General features: G+C 35.8%; 3 protein-coding genes across 4 annotated transcripts; 1 reads left to right on the top strand and 2 right to left on the bottom strand.

The window, feature by feature from the left end:
• The first annotated feature begins 870 nt into the window (after nt 1-870).
• On the top strand, nt 871-4,537 carry LOC113062338 (lens fiber membrane intrinsic protein-like). Of its 2 annotated transcripts, XM_026232124.1 has the most exons (6): nt 871-1,305; nt 2,391-2,604; nt 2,851-2,925; nt 3,054-3,203; nt 3,350-3,484; nt 4,220-4,537. In XM_026232124.1, exons 2-6 carry the CDS (start codon nt 2,430-2,432, stop codon nt 4,279-4,281), a joined length of 597 nt encoding a protein of 198 aa, XP_026087909.1. In that variant the 5' UTR covers nt 871-1,305; nt 2,391-2,429; the 3' UTR covers nt 4,282-4,537. The 2 variants fall into 2 exon arrangements, with proteins under 2 accessions (XP_026087909.1, XP_026087911.1); XM_026232126.1 differs by lacking the exon at nt 2,851-2,925 and having other exon boundaries at nt 896-1,305.
• A 3,473-nt stretch (nt 4,538-8,010) lies between these two features.
• LOC113061937 (C3a anaphylatoxin chemotactic receptor-like) lies at nt 8,011-9,155 on the bottom strand. The gene is made up of 2 exons (XM_026231449.1): nt 8,604-9,155; nt 8,011-8,508 (listed from the first exon to the last, which is right to left on the bottom strand). Exons 1-2 carry the CDS (start codon nt 9,153-9,155, stop codon nt 8,011-8,013), a joined length of 1,050 nt encoding a protein of 349 aa, XP_026087234.1.
• A 4,548-nt stretch (nt 9,156-13,703) lies between these two features.
• On the bottom strand, nt 13,704-15,561 carry LOC113061990 (C3a anaphylatoxin chemotactic receptor-like). The gene is made up of 3 exons (XM_026231489.1): nt 15,437-15,561; nt 14,354-14,879; nt 13,704-14,258 (listed from the first exon to the last, which is right to left on the bottom strand). The coding sequence occupies exons 2-3, from the start codon at nt 14,876-14,878 to the stop codon at nt 13,761-13,763; spliced, it is 1,023 nt and encodes a 340-aa protein (XP_026087274.1). The 5' UTR covers nt 14,879; nt 15,437-15,561; the 3' UTR covers nt 13,704-13,760.
• Between the last annotated feature and the right edge of the window lie 498 nt (nt 15,562-16,059).

The raw sequence follows: 16,059 nt of genomic DNA, 5'->3' as shown, positions 1-16,059 counted from the left end.
ACAATACAAGCTTTTTTTTCTGTTATTTCTTATAATTTTCATTCAGCATTCACTGAAAACCCCCAAACAAAATATTAAAGGTTTTATTTAACCTTTATTTTTTGTACAAAATGAAAGTTTATTAAAATGCAAGTGTCTAGTGCTTTTGGATAATATCTGAAGAGACTGTTAACTGTCCTGTTGACCATGCAGTTATTCTTTATTGTTAACAGGTATTTTAATTCTGTGCATTGTATGTATGTGTTCTTTATAAATATTTAATATGTGGATTTATTTTGCTCCAGCATTCCATAAGAGGGTGTAGAAAATTGGTGGATGGATATTTTGCAGCATTGTTGAGATATTACTGCTTGCTTTGTTGTAAAGCAAGGACCCAAGAATTTCACTAAACAGTACATTTGTATATACATTAATGTAATTTGTAAGAATAAAGGGTTGCACTTTATTTTACAGCCCTGTTCCCCATGTACATACTATGTACATATTATAGTAATTACAATAACTATGTAATAACTAGGTACTAACCCTGAACCTACCCCTAAACCTAACCCTACCCCATGTAGATACCTTGTATTACCAGAACTTTCTTAGATAAATACACTGTAAGTACACTATAAGTACATTTAAGTACACATACTGTTAAATAAAATGCAACCGAATAAAGTCATGCAATTTGATTAAACAGTTCTGATTGTCAATCATACAGTTAAGCTGTTTTTGTCGCAATAAGTCAAATGCATTCCTACGGGTTCTCCATATTAAAAGCTTGTTTGTAAGCATTGACTTGATTCATTCACATATTTACAGATCATTTTTTTTTTCAAAAGCAGTTTTCCCTCGTTGTTGAACTATATTTAAAAATTGATTCAGTAATTTAATTTGGGAATAGGAAACATTGAGTTTATTGCACTTTAAACTATAGGTATGCCATGGGCATCCACGCTGTGGCCTCTGTCAAAGCAAGCATGCAACTCAGCATTTTGCATTGACAGCTTTACCAAAGCAATCCTTTGAATATGTGCAGCTACAGAACAGTCTACTCTTCAAACAAAAGGTGGACCATTGACATCATGCATACACATAGTGAAAAGTCGGACACACCAGGGCCCCTGCCCTAACCAGTTCAAGTGTATTTGTTTCAGGGACAGAGGAGGTAGCATTTAAAGGATTTTGCCACCATCAACAAAAAAGGGCAACAGAGGTTGTCTATTTCTCTTAATATCTCTCTCTCCCTCTCCACTCTCTCACTCCCTCTTTCCCCAGAGGATAAGCAAGCAAAGAGGGATTTGCCTCAGAAGCAACAAGGTAAGCGATGTAAAGCACTTTTTTTCTATATATATATATATATATATATATATATATATATATATATTTATATATATATATATATATCTGTAATTCTTAATATTTGATTCATTGATTGAAACGTAAATGCAGTGTAAATGGAACTAGTAGTTATTTTACGATAAGCGTGCCAATTAAATACATTGCAGAAATGTTTTATCTAACCTGGAATATCAAAAATAGCTCTGATGTTTAAGTAAGATGGCTTTCTCAATTACAATATTTTGAAGTATACAGAAAAAGCTGTAACATCCATATTTTTAAGCTTCTTGTGCGAAGAAATTTGATAAACGAAATGAATTATGCAACTATTTAGAAATCTATTATGTAAAGCTTTAGGAATGTTTTAAAGAGTAGATATTGCTGAATTATTGTAGATAATACATAATGCTGTTTTGGAAATGTATTAAAAAAATTCCCAAATGCTTCTGTGTTTAACTTGAGAAACTGTAATTATTTTGTATATGAATATGTACTTTACATGTTATTATTTAATTTTATATAATATGTTTAATTTTGTTAACATAGTTTGACGAGAAAACTAGTTAGATTTTTTTTTTTTAAATGTTTTATTTATATTTTTTATGTATTCGTTTACAAGATTTTGTTTGCCTTATATGTTTGGTGCATATTTCAAAACATGATAAATAAAATCATTTATGCAAGTGTAAAGAAATCTGCAATTGTGAAGTGTATGTTTAAAAAGTATATGTTTATTTTTAAAAAGTAGATATCGATACCAAATTCATAATTCTTTTCTGCAAATTTATTTTTGAAATGCTTTATGCATATTTTTCGGAAATGCTTTTTGTGTTTAAATTGAGTAACTTTAAAAAGAAAAAGTTATATTGATAAATTAATATTGATGCGTGTTTATATTTAATTAACCTTTTAGCCAAATGTTTGTTTGATGAGAATTGATTTTATTTTTGATGTTTTATTTATATTTTAGTTTTAACTGAAGAATTATTTTGTATTTCCCATTTATTAATGTTTGTGCTAGCATCTGTGTCTGTAAAATTAAAATGTCTCTCCTATGTGTATAGTGCATATCTCCTTCCTGCATTGTCACAGCGTGTGTCAGAATGTACAGCTTTACGGGTGGAGGCCTGTTCTGTGCCATTATTGGGAACATCCTGATAGTGGTTTCCACAGCGACAGACTACTGGATGCAGTATCGCCTCTCGGGCAGCTATGCCCACCAGGGCCTGTGGAGGTACTGCATGGCCAACAAATGCTACATGCAGACAGCAAGTATAGGTAAGCAAATGTCTTCATGCAAACACCAGAAACATATTTTGATGTGTCTATAATATATGCATTTTTCATGGCTTTTTAAATCAACTTGAACTTAAAAGTCCCTTACATCATTATAAAATAAATCGGACACCTGCATTTGAGCATTTAGACAATTTGTGCCTGTAGATGGCAATGCATTATTCTTTTTGCCATACAGAGCTCCATACTCTGGTTTGAGTTTTCTTAGCACAGTCGTATTCTGAACAGGTGTTCCAAAGTTGTACCCCTGGTCTCATAAGATGGCATCTGAGATTACAGGAGCTGTACTCTGGTTCGTTCAAGGTGATTTTGTAGGGACAGTTCTTCAAAGATCAAATAAGAAAAATCAGACAAACAGTGATTGGCTGGGATGGGAGGAGAATGAACATAAACTTATTGACTGTTAGAACATTTCTTGTCTCTTTCCCCAGCATACTGGAATGCCACACGGGCGTTTATGATCCTATCGGGAATGGCATGCTTTGCAGGCATCATGGCAGGCATCCTCTCATTTGCCCATTTTTCCGCCTTTGAGAGATTCAGTCGTTCCTTTGCAGCAGGAATCATGCTTTTCATCTCCAGTGAGTCACAAACATGCACAATGAGCTGAAGAATGTGGATTTTTAGCATATTTAAATATAAATAAAAACTGTTCACAAAGTCAAAAATATAGATGGCACTACGTTTCCTCTGTCCAATTTTAATTCATCACTTTTTTCACACCCAGCATTTTTTTTGCTGCTTGCTATGGCGATCTACACTGGCGTAACCCTAAGCTTCCTGGGCAAGCGTTTTGGAGACTGGCGCTTCTCCTGGTCCTACATACTGGGATGGGTGGCCATGCTCATGACCTTCATTGCAGGTGATAGAATACCAAATAGACTGCTATCTAAACCAACCGCATGTAGTTCTGTGTATTTTTGTTACTTTGGATCCCCCTTAAGTTTGTGGAATACACTGTTTTAATTACTGCGGATATTTGTAGCCTACACGTGCATTTGGTTTTGCCGTAAAACAGTCTGCCATTTTAAGGGAATTTCGTACCTGGTCACCAAACTTACATACTCCCTGAAAAGACATTTTAAGGATCGTGGGGAAAAAACAATGCATTTACATTATTAGAAGTCATTTCAGTGTGCCATCAGAAGGATTTTGAAACTGATTTTTCAAGGTAGAAAATGTACATACTGTTGCTTAAAGGATTGCATTGACTCACAGAAGTTAAAAGTCATGAAATGTTCTCATGGTGCAGAATGAAAGGATGTGGGATGTGGTTGAAAGGACTTTGATTGACCTTTTGATAAAGTAGTTTCACACAAAAAAAACAAAAACAGAAGGAAAAAAAAACAGGATGTGCATGCAGACTAAACTAAAATTCACTCTCACAGCTATCTTTATGACAAGCACAATAAAAATATAAGTGCGCCTGTTATTCGCATTATTAATGTGGTGACCTACCAATGGTTCAAATGAACAAAAAGAGCTAAGTAAATATAATTGCTTATTCTTTAATGGATTTATTTTACTTTTTAGTTGATACTGAAAATAATATTCACACTTATTTAAAAGTTTATGATTTGAAAATTGTCTTTTGCAGGGATATTCTACATGTGTGCCCACAGATTGTATGAATCCAGGAGAGTGGTTGGAAGTCGCTAACCTGAAGCAGAAAGTGTTGGCACGGATATCTTCAGAGGACCTTCATCAGACCTTAATGTTAAAACTCTAAAACTCTAAACTGCAAAAATACACAGACAAATTAATAGTTTAAAACAGCATTAAAGGACTTTTTTACACATGCACATATATTTGTATAATTCTGCACAGATAAATAGATAAATAGACCAGTCTTGACAAAAGTTTATTTCACTTTTCATATATTTTTTTTTTTTCAATAAAATTCCATATCAAATCATTTTCTGTGAAATTTCTCTCTCAGTACAGTGGCATGCAAAAGTTTGGGGACCCCTTGCAGAATCTGAGAAAATGTGAATAATTATATCAACATAAGAGAGATCATACAAAATGCATGTTATTTTTTTATTTAGTACTGTCCGGAGTAAGATATTTTACATAAAAGATGTTTAGATTTAGGTCACAACACAAAAAAGTTTTGGAATCCTTCAAAACACAATCTAAAAGGTAGAAAAATAATTATTGTTGGTTTACTGTAGCCTTCTAGCTTCAACTGCAAATATAACACGTAATTACTGTATTTACATTAGGCAAATGTAAGTTTACGGTTGTGGTATGTGTAGGTGTTAATAAACCATAATTTTACCGGTAGCATTTTTTTGTTGTCGAATTGTACTGTCCACTGTTTTAATGATAAGTAGCACAATCTGACAGGGTAGGACAAATACACAGAACAAAGTTACATGGAGCAGAAAAACACACACACAGAGAGATAAGTTTGATTATAAACTGGATGTATATTGTTTTTGTTTTTGAACAAACTCTATATAGGCTGTTTATCAAAGGATTGGGAGATAGCCTAATCAGTTAGAATTGTTTTGCACGTCAGTATGTAGGCTAAACTTATAATTAAAAAGCAGGTTTTAAAACAAATGGTATAAATTGTTAAAGTCCGCATGAACCGGAAGTTGCAAACCACTTCTCCAGTGTTGTGATGTATTTCCTAGAGAAACGGAATACTAAACAAGGAAAAATAGTGGGCGTGGCTTTATTTTCCAACTAGCACCTGATTGGATCTAGAAAAGTAGGTGTTTCATTCAGAAATGGAGGCAGATCTAAACGCAAGTTTACAATGGGATGTTGAGGATTACTCGCCGCCTGAAACACCACCAGCAGTCCCACTTACCGTCAAACTTTGTGAGGCACCATCGGTGTACACTGACGGGACCGCGTTATCTGTTAATGACAGATATCTCGCAAACCCCATTTCGTGTTCTGTCCAATTTTTGAAGCATTTGTGTGTGAAGTGCTTCCAGCAAATCCGTGACCTCTCTGTTACCCCTCCTTCCTCGAAATGTAAAAATCTAAACCATCTGGACGGTAAAGAGGGAATTTTAGGGAATGGGAAAAGTGTTTTGTGTTTCGCCAGCGGTTCCTGTGTTGTGATTCGACTGCAGCTTAGCACATGTTGCACTCCTGGAAACGCGATTGGGCTAGTTTTGGACAAGTTTTGAGAAGCAATTGGGCAGGATTTGTTTTGAAAACCTGGCAATCCTGATCTGAATGCACATGCTGGAGATGTACTTCTAATTACAGGAGCGCCTTTACTGACGAGATGCACATGAAAATCGCATTCGATTTTTTGCACAGCCCTCCAATCTAGTTAACAAAGCTAAATATCATTGCCCTTTGTGTAATAAGTTACAGAAACTGTTTATCGCACCAACTTAAATAATAAAATACACTTACCGGTTGTGATCCATTAACAACGCCTTCTACAGACAAAGAGGGAACTGCTCCATCTTTCAAGAATAATCTTTGTGCGAATCCGGCATTAAACTGATTGAGATTGAGGAAGCTGTCCTCAGCAAAATGTGCTGCACATAGTTTTCACATGTGGATTATAATCTTCGGGAACCGAGTTAAACATAAATTGTAACCATTGATTTCTAAGTACAGCATCCCTGGGAAGGCCAAACAAAGGTGATTGGACTCCGAGATGAAAATGACAGCATTTCAACGACATGGTGACCAACACACGCTAAACGCAACTCTTCATTTTCTCCGTGAGAGCGAACAAGACCACGCCCCCTTTTTTGTGTATTCTTGTGGGCAGACGTTAGTCAAAAAACTGTTCTAGTGACGTTATTAATGAAGGAAGTAGAGGGGTGTAATCCAAACTGGTCGTTCGATGTAGGCGAATTATGTTAAATAAAATATCTCCCTTGGGATTGAACTTTGAGCTTTATAATTTTACAGATATTATTCATACTCTAACAACAACATTACGCACTAACTAAAGTTTGAAACATGGGATCACGAAGAACGCAACCTTTAACACCGGATGCCATATGCAGAGCGCTCGATCCACACTGATGACAGCCAGAAGAAAAACACTGCAGAATATGTTGGCATACTTGAAGAAACCATTGAATTTGCAGAGAAAAACTCCAAAAGGCCAGTGGTCAAAGAAAATACTTGAGATGGATCACAGATACAAAGATGTAGGATTTCATAAATAATAGTTACATTATCCCAATGTTTGCTGTATTACATTTAGAAGACACTTGACTTACAGTACATTCAGACTACAAGTTTTTTACCAGTATGCATGTTCCCTGGGAATTGAACCCACAACCTTTTGTGCTGCTAATGCAGTGCTCAACCACTGAGCCACAGGAACTCTATTAAAAATTAGATGCTGTGGAGTAAAATATTCATACATATTTAACCTGACATTTTTAGCCAGCATTTTTTGCACTGACTGTATAGAAAATCAATAGGAAAGCTATATGGAATTGTAGACAATCTGGTAAGGAAGTGATGTTAATGTTCTTACCTGTACAAATCAGCGTTTTCACAAATCAGACTAAACCATCAAGGAAACAACACCCTGATCCTTTGTGACGGAGTCTACAGCTGTGTTTGAATGTTAAAATGTTGACTATTCAAATATCTTACCTGCCATCTAATATGAGTGGTTAGGCAAATATGTAAATTAATTTTTCACAAATATTTTAAATCAAAATCACTATTCTGTAAAATTATTTACTTCTGAGCAATGCAGTATTTATTATACAAATGTCTTAAGGCCATTTTTGTACACTTTGTTATTTTTCAATACTGCTCAATTTTTAATGTTGCAGTGTCACTGCCGATGTTAGTTATTTAAGTGTGCTCAGTAATGCCATTAAGAGTTAAAGGATTAGGGGTTTTAGATTAAATTTTTACCACATTAGAGATCAGAATTTGAACAAATAAACTAATGAAAGTCTTTATCAGATTTTGCTAATGAAGAGTAATTGCAATTGACTCATTTTTTTATACACTGTGTATTTATTGCAAAGGCAAATATTACAGGAATTAAATGAATAACTCAGATTAACCCCATCATAATGCACTCCTGCTCTAAAATTTGTACCCTTTTACACATATTAAGCTTGAAAAAAAAATTCCTCTTTCTTTTCCTTCCTGTTAATAAACAAACAAATGTGCAGGTAAACATAAACATAAAAATGTTAAATTCTCATGTAAATATTTGTATAAATTTTATATATATATATATATATATATATATATATATATATATATATATATATATATATATATATATATATATATATATATATTACCTTACTTTCAGCATTTTGCAATATAAAGTCTCCATCTACTGATTCAAGATAGCTGGAAGACACTGAGGTGCGTTAACTTTTCATTTTTATTAGATATTAATCTTGATGTTATATTAATCTTTTAAACTTTAGCTTCACACTCAGTGTCTGCAGGCTTTGGAATAGAATTACAGTTTTCTTCTCTAGTGACTTGCTGTGAGAGATTTTGGCCTTCCTCCATAAGTGCTCTGCGAAATATCCCAGTCAAACTTTGGTTGCAGCATCGACTAAAATCCAATCCCATGCAGAAATACAGAACCGGGTTAATGCAGCTGTTGAAATAGGCTAAGTTTGAAACCATAGTCCATCCTTCTTTTACAGCCTTGTGGTTTTTATTCACCAATTTTACCAGTCCTAGAACGTGATAGGGAGCCCAGCATAAGAAAAAGGCACAGACCAAAACGACAAGAATCCGAAGAGGCCTTGATTTTCCAGAGAGCCGTGTTCTGCGTATCCCAACAGCAGCTAGTATATAACAGATTAGGATGACCAGGAAGGGCAACAAGAATCCACAGATGAAACGATTTAAATAGTAGACATACTTTGCTAAACTGCCATCTCCTTCTTCTTCTCCTTTCTCCTGAAAATACAATTATGAATACATAATAATAAAATTAATCTTTATGCAAACTAACGAAGGCTGGCACATGCAGTAATTTGTTATGCCATTCTGACCTTGAATGAGCAGTGGCTCAAGTTGTTCTTGTCAAGGAAAACCTGTCGGTATACAAAGTACGGTGAGCTGAACATCACTGCCACAATCCAAACTCCCACACTGACCACACGAGCAGCACATAACGTCCGGCGTTTTCTGGTGAACACTGGACGCCAGATACAGAGAGCTCGATCCACACTGATGACAGCCAGATGAAAAACACTGCAGAACATGTTGGCATACTTGAAGAAACCATTGAACTTGCAGAGAAAAACTCCAAAAGCCCAGTAGTCGAAGAACAGACTTGAGATGAGTGATATGACTCGTGTCAGGCAGAAGATCAGGTCTGCTACAGCGAGATTCACCAGCCATATGTTAGTGACTTTGGGTTTCATGCGGAAGCCGGCCACCCAGATGACCACAGAGTTCCCAATGGTCCCGAGGAGAGTAATGATGGTGAGGAAGGCAATGCTAACCTTGTCCATAATGGCTTCAATGTCCACTGTAGTGATTGCATGGTGGTTTGAGACCTCAGAGTGGGTGTGGAAGAGAAGAGCTGTTTTGAAGGTCATTCTATGATCAAGAGATAACTCAGGGAATGTTATTTCAGTTTAAACAACAGTCTTGCTGTCAATTTCTATCAGCTAACTTGAATGGTTGATTCATTATGGGTACCCTAAAAAATTTCTGACATATAATTATCATCATTTTGCGAGATGCAACCAAGATATGTGTCAGGCGGTAGAAATTCATGTTGCACTTCAAAATGTGTTTAAAAGAGCACTCGTTATGCCACATGTAAGTGTAAGTATTATATTTTGATTTACTTTATGAAATCACAGACATAAAGATTTAGGATTTCATAAATCATAGTTACGTTATCCCCAGTTACATCATCCTAATGTTGGCTGTATTAAAAACAAGATGTTCTGGAGTAAAATATTCACACAAATTTAACCTGACAATTTAAGCAAGCATTTATTGCACTGCATAGCAAATCAATAGTAAGACTTTACAGAACTGTAGACAATCTGGTGAGGGAATGACGTTAATGTTCTTACCTGTACAAATCAGCGTTTTCACAAATCAGACTAAACATCAGTCTTCAAGGAAACAACACTGGATGATCCTTTGTGACTGAGTCAACAGCTGTGTTTGACTGTTAAAATGTAATTTTGCTATGTTCATAAATAAATCAGTGGCTCGTTCATTGACATCACTTTCAGTTGCTCTCCTCTCCTCTTTTCAGTGGGAGGGAGGAGACAAGCATAAAAGTATACATCTTTACTTGTTTATGTAAACAGAAATTTTGTAAGTGAAGTGTGGCTTTGGCACATTCATATATTATTAATATATTTATATTGTATGTTAAAGTTGGGTACTTAAACAACAAAAATGTAACAACAAGACCATGGAAGAGTCTTGTGATTTCAGGGCCGTGTGGAGGTACAGTCTCCAAGTTATTTTTTGAAATGAAACAATTTTTGTGATACAAATAAAATGTGTTATAAATACAATTCATTCGACCAAAGCCAAAGTAAAAAAATGCTAATTTTTAAGCTAACGGTTCATAAAAATACAGCCTTTTAAGGAAAACATGTATATCTAAAGATTATTTTCATTAGTTTGCGATGTAAATATGATAATATATTGTCACGGGGTGAAGAATCACACGACAGCAAGGAGTGCAAAGTAAAGCCCCGGAGGGTGGGTTTATTCGGGTGTGAGAGTTCCGTGGTCAGGAGTAGGAGGTGCTGGTGCGCTGGTCGTGATGGTGTCCCAAGTGCGGCGTGTCCGTGCGTGGGGGTGCTGATCGGTCACGAGCTTTCTGTAAGGGAACACGGAGAACAGCATTAGCATCCAGTCTTCTGGAGAGATCACTCACTTGTGTATCCCGCCGCTTGATTGACGGCAGCCGTGACCGATCAGCCGGTGATGAGGTTTCCAGGTGTTCTTCGTGCGTTTCCAGGGCGACGCTGATGAGGTGACTCGGGACACGTGTCACAATATTTAAATATTATAAATGTAAGTCTACTCTATTTTACTACCAGCTTCAAAATCTAACATATATTTGTATACAATATGCAACTGTAATATGTTCATTTGTAAAAAAAAAAAAAAAGAAAAAAAGTGATAACTATAGCAGCTATGTTCTGTAGATCTAGCTACTGTATGATTCTGATACAAAACACAATTTATATTTGCTCACATCTTTTGAGCACAGTTTACTAACTTGTCATCTAAATTTCTGCTAACTGAATTATTACTTTCATAAACTGTTCCTTATGTAGGCTACTATGCATTGTATTAAATGTTCTACTTTCAAGATGGCTTTTTATGACATAGCCTATTTCAATAGTTACTCTTTCAAAACTGCAGAGGAATTATATCCAAATATCTCACTTTCCATCTCATATGTGTGTTTAGGCAAATATGTAAATACATTTTTCTAAAATATTTTATATCAAAATCACACAATATTCTGTCAAATTATTCTTAAAGGGTTAGTTCACCCAATAATCAAAATTATGTCATATATGACTCAACCTTATGTTGTTCCAAACCCGTAAGACCTCCGTTTATCTCTGGAACACAGTTTAAGATATTTTAGGTTTTTCTCCAAGAGCTCTCAGTCCCTCCATTAAAACTATGTGTACGGTATACTGTCGATGTCCAGAAAGGTAAGAAAAACATCATCAAAGTAGTCCATGTGACATCAGAGGGTCAGTGAGAATATTTTGAAGCATCAAAAATACATTTTGGTACAAAAATAGCAAAAACTATGACTTTATTGAGCATTGTCTTCTCTTCTGTGTCTGTTGTTAGAGAGTTCAAAACAAAGCATTTTAGTGATATCCGGTTCGCGAACGAATCACTCGATGTAACTGGATATTCTCGAACGAGTTCACCAAATCGAACTGAATCGTTTGAAATGGTTTGCGTCTCCAATACACATTAATCCACAAATGACTTAAGCTGTTAACTTTTTAAATGTGACTGACACTCCCTCTGAGTTCAAACAAACCAATATCCCAGAGTAATTCATTTACAATACAGTGACTGAACTGCTGTGAAGATAGAACTGAAGATGAACATCGAGCCGAGCCAGATAATAAACGAAGGATTGATTCGTTCTCGAGTCAAGAACTGGTTGCATCGGTTTTCGGATCATCAGTAGTTCTTTCGGACAGTTCGATTCAATAAACCGGTTGAAGAAAACGGTTCACCGGTTCTTTTGCACTCGACTTGACCTTCGGTCATAACACTAGCACAGAATCAGTTCAAAATCAATCACCAAAAAAATCAGTGCGGTTCAGACGCCCTGTGTGTCGGTCTGTTTCACACTGAATCACATATGTGCAGTATCATCAGCTCCTCGGTTCTCGAATCGGACGCATCTGACAGAAACGGTTCTTCACTCGAGAACGTGTCAGTCTGTTGTTCGTTATCTGGCTCGGCTCGGTGTTCATCTTCAGTTCTCTCTTCACAGCAGTTCAGTCAGTGTACTGTTTGAGTACATGAATTACTCCGGGATATTGGTTTGTTTGAACTCAGAGGGAGTGTCAGCCACATTAAAACAGTTAACAGCTTAAGGCATTTGTGGATTAATGTTTATTGGATGCGCAAACAGCTTCAAATGATTCAGTTCGATTTGATGAACTGGTTCTAGAATATCCGGTTACATTGAGTGATTCATTCGCGAACCGGATATCACTAAACTGCAGTATTTTGAAATCTCGCAACCGACCAGGAAGAGAAGAAGACCATTCTGAATAAATTCGTAGTTTTTGCTATTTTTGGACCAAAATGTGTTTTTCGATGCTTCAAAAAATCCTAACTGATCCTCTGATGTCACATGGACTACTTTGATGATGTTTTTCTTACCTTTCTGGACATGGACAATAGACCTCACACACAGCTTCAATGGAGGGACTGAGAGCTCTCGGACTGAATCTAAAATATCTTAAACAGTGTCCCGAAGATGAAAGGAGGTCTTATGGGTTTGGAACGACATGAGGGTGAGTTATTAATGACATCATTTTGATTTTTGGGTGAACTATCCCTTTCTTCCCAAACTTCACTTCTGAACAATTAATTATTTATTTTTCAAATGTCTTAGTGACATTTTTGTACACTTTGTTATTTTTCAATACTGCTCAATCTTTAATGTTGCAGTGTCACTGCAGATGTTAGTTGAGTTATTTTAAGTTTGCTCAGTAATGCCATTAACCTGTTAAATGTCACCCCATCCCGTATACGGGATGCCTACGCTGACTATACTATATTACAATCAAATTTAATCTAATCTTGACAAACTATATATCGTTGGAAAGGTCTAAGACTCCCAAATATATATTATACCAATATTTGTTGTTAAAAATTATGTAGGAAAAGTAAGAGATCAATTTATGACAAGAGTGCACCCTCAGAAATCTACATTACAAAAGGAGCTTTGACCTTTGTTTAGAAATCATCAGAAGTTATGTATCACTTGAAAACATAAAATCTCAAAATTCATCCTTTAAAACCCATTTTAAAATCAGACATTGCATTACCATGTAAATGGCACATCAAAATCATGTTACAAAATGTTTTCAGTCATGAATTATAAAAATTTAGGTTTGTATCATGAACATTCAAGTCTATCTTCAAAAACGTGAGTGACAGTTAACAGGTTAAGAGTTAAAGGATTAGGGGTTTTGATTCACCACATTAGACATCACAATCAGAATTTGAACTTGAATAAACTTTTGAAAGTCTTTATTAGATTTCTTCTAATGAAGAGTAATTACACCAGACACATTTTTTTCATATACTGTATTTATTGCAAAGGCAAATATTACAGGAATAAAATGAATAATAATAAAAATGAACTCAGATTAACCCCAGTCATAATGCAATCCTGGTCTAAAACGTTTGCCCTTTCCCACATAATTTCCTCTTTCTCTTCCTGACTGTTAATTAACAAACAAACAAACATGTAGGCAAACATAACCATGAAAGTTTACAATTGTCACATAAACATTTGTCTGAAAAAATTACATATAAATTACCTTAATTTGAGCATTTTGCCATATAAAGGCTCCATCTACTGATTCAAGCTAGCTAGAAGACACTGAGGTGTGTTAACCTTTCATTTTTGTTAGCTATTAATCTAGATGTTAGATATTCATCTCTTAAACTTTAGTTTCACCCTCAGTATCTGAAGTCTTTGGAATGGAATTACAGTTTTCTTCTCTAGTGACTTGCTGTGAGAGACTGTGGCTTTCCTCCACAAGTGCTCTGCGAAAAATCCCAGACAAACTTTGGTTGCAGCATCGACTAAAATCCAATCCCATGCAGAAATACAGAACCGGGTTAATGCAGCTGTTGAAATAAGCTAAGTTTGAAACCATAGCCCATCCTTCTTTTACTGCCTTGTTGTTTCTATTCACCAACTTGACCAGTCCTAGAATATGATAGGGAGCCCAGCATAAGAAAAAGGCACAGACCAAAACGACAAGAATCCGAAGAGGCCTTGATTTTCCAGAGAGCCGTGTTCTGCGTATCCCAACAGCAGCTAGTATATAACAGATTAGGATGACCAGGAAGGGCAACAAGAATCCACAGATGAAACGATTTAAATAGTAGACATACTTTGCTGAACTGCCATCTCCTTCTTCTTCTCCTTTCTCCTGAAAATACAATTATGAATATATAATACTAAAATTAGTCCTTATGCAAGCTAACGAAGGCTGGCACATGCAGTAATTTATAACACCATTCTTACCTTGAATGAGCAGTGGCTCAAGTTGTTCTTTTCAAGGAAGACCTGTCGGTACAAAAAGTACGGTGAGCTTAACATCACTGCCACAATCCAAACTCCCACACTGACCACACGAGCAGCACATAACGTCCGGCGTTTTCTGGTGAACACTGGACGCCAGATACAGAGAGCTCGATCCACACTGATGACAGCCAGATGAAAAACACTGCAGAACATGTTGGCATACTTGAAGAAACCATTGAACTTGCAGAGAAAAACTCCAAAAGGCCAGTGGTCGAAGAAGATGCTTTTGATGAGAGAAGTGACTCGTGTCAGGGAGAAGATCAGGTCTGCTACAGCGAGATTCACCAGCCAAACATTTGTGACGGTGGGTTTCATGCAGAATCCAGCTACCCAGATGACCAAAGAGTTCCCAGTGGTGCCAAGGAGAACTACGATTGAGTAGAAGACAATGTCTATTGTTGTTTTCTCATAGGACATTGAGGTATTGGAGTTGGATTGAGGGGAAAGAGTTGGATTGGAGATCATTCTACAAGCAAGACAGATAAATCCTTTAAAGGTGCTTTTTCAGTGTTTCTTCTGTAGGTCTACAGCAGCTTTCATATGATTATGCTTATGCACTCAACTTTGATCTGTACACAATCACACCATAAGCGTGTGGTTACCATGCAAGTCTCACAAGCTTCACATCACAGTTAGATAAACATGATGAGTGTTGTCTGGCAACCAAGAGGGTACATTAAACTGATAAGGTTTACGTAGTCATAAAAGGAACACAGATTTCAGACATAGATTTGGAAATTTTTTTCTGCTAAATCATGAGTTACCAGTAAAACCTTTTTAAATGTTCTCCTCTCATAACATTTAGGATTTCATTCACATTTCATTCACACTTTAATCAATGTATTGTATTCAGAATTAAAATTTAAAATCAAATATTTAATATTTATTTAATTTAAACAGTAGTATTTTATTTATGTTTCTTTAATACATTAATCCATGCAACAAATCAGATTTAATCCTCATCTTGTAAAATGTATTTTAAAATGGTGAACTAAAGCTGGTGACGAATTGTTAAGTTCTTACCTGGACACAGTGTCAGAAAGCGTTTTTTGCAATAATCAGCCAAAACTCTCAATCTTAGAATAAACAGCATTACAAGATTCTTTGTCAATATGTTCAGCTATGTTTGAGTGTCAAATAGTGACTGTATCATTAGTGCACAAATTAATATACAAGTGACTTCATTAACATCACTTGTAGGTGCATTTCATGATAAACAAGATTTTCTCACTGCATTTTTTGACCAGTCATTTTAAAGTGTAATCTTCGGCAACAAGGGAAGACAGGGAGGAAGTGGGAGGAGATGTGCAAATTTTGTCTACAAACGCATCAAATTCTGCAGGTTTCTGAAAGAAATCACACAGCCATTTACATTTTTTAAGTATATTCAACTGCATGAACAATGATTCTATTTGGTATGATGTGTGTAGGAGAAATGTAATCATTTAATGGCACAATTCAGTGTATTAATTAGTTAATTCACGTGCAAGCTTTTTTTTAGACAGAGACATGGTCATAACAGGCATGGGTCAAACACTGGCAAACAGGGGCCTGTATCATGATGGTAGCCAATTTAGAGTTACAGGGTTGTTCGCCAGTGATTCATGTGTGACAACACTGGAACAGCCAATCACGAGCCTTGCAAC

Source organism: Carassius auratus, chromosome 44, assembly GCF_003368295.1.
Source record: "Carassius auratus strain Wakin chromosome 44, ASM336829v1, whole genome shotgun sequence".
Taxonomy (NCBI): Eukaryota; Metazoa; Chordata; class Actinopteri; order Cypriniformes; family Cyprinidae; genus Carassius; species Carassius auratus.
Note: the sequence above shows the minus strand (reverse complement) of the source record. Positions and strands in the feature narration are given on the sequence as shown.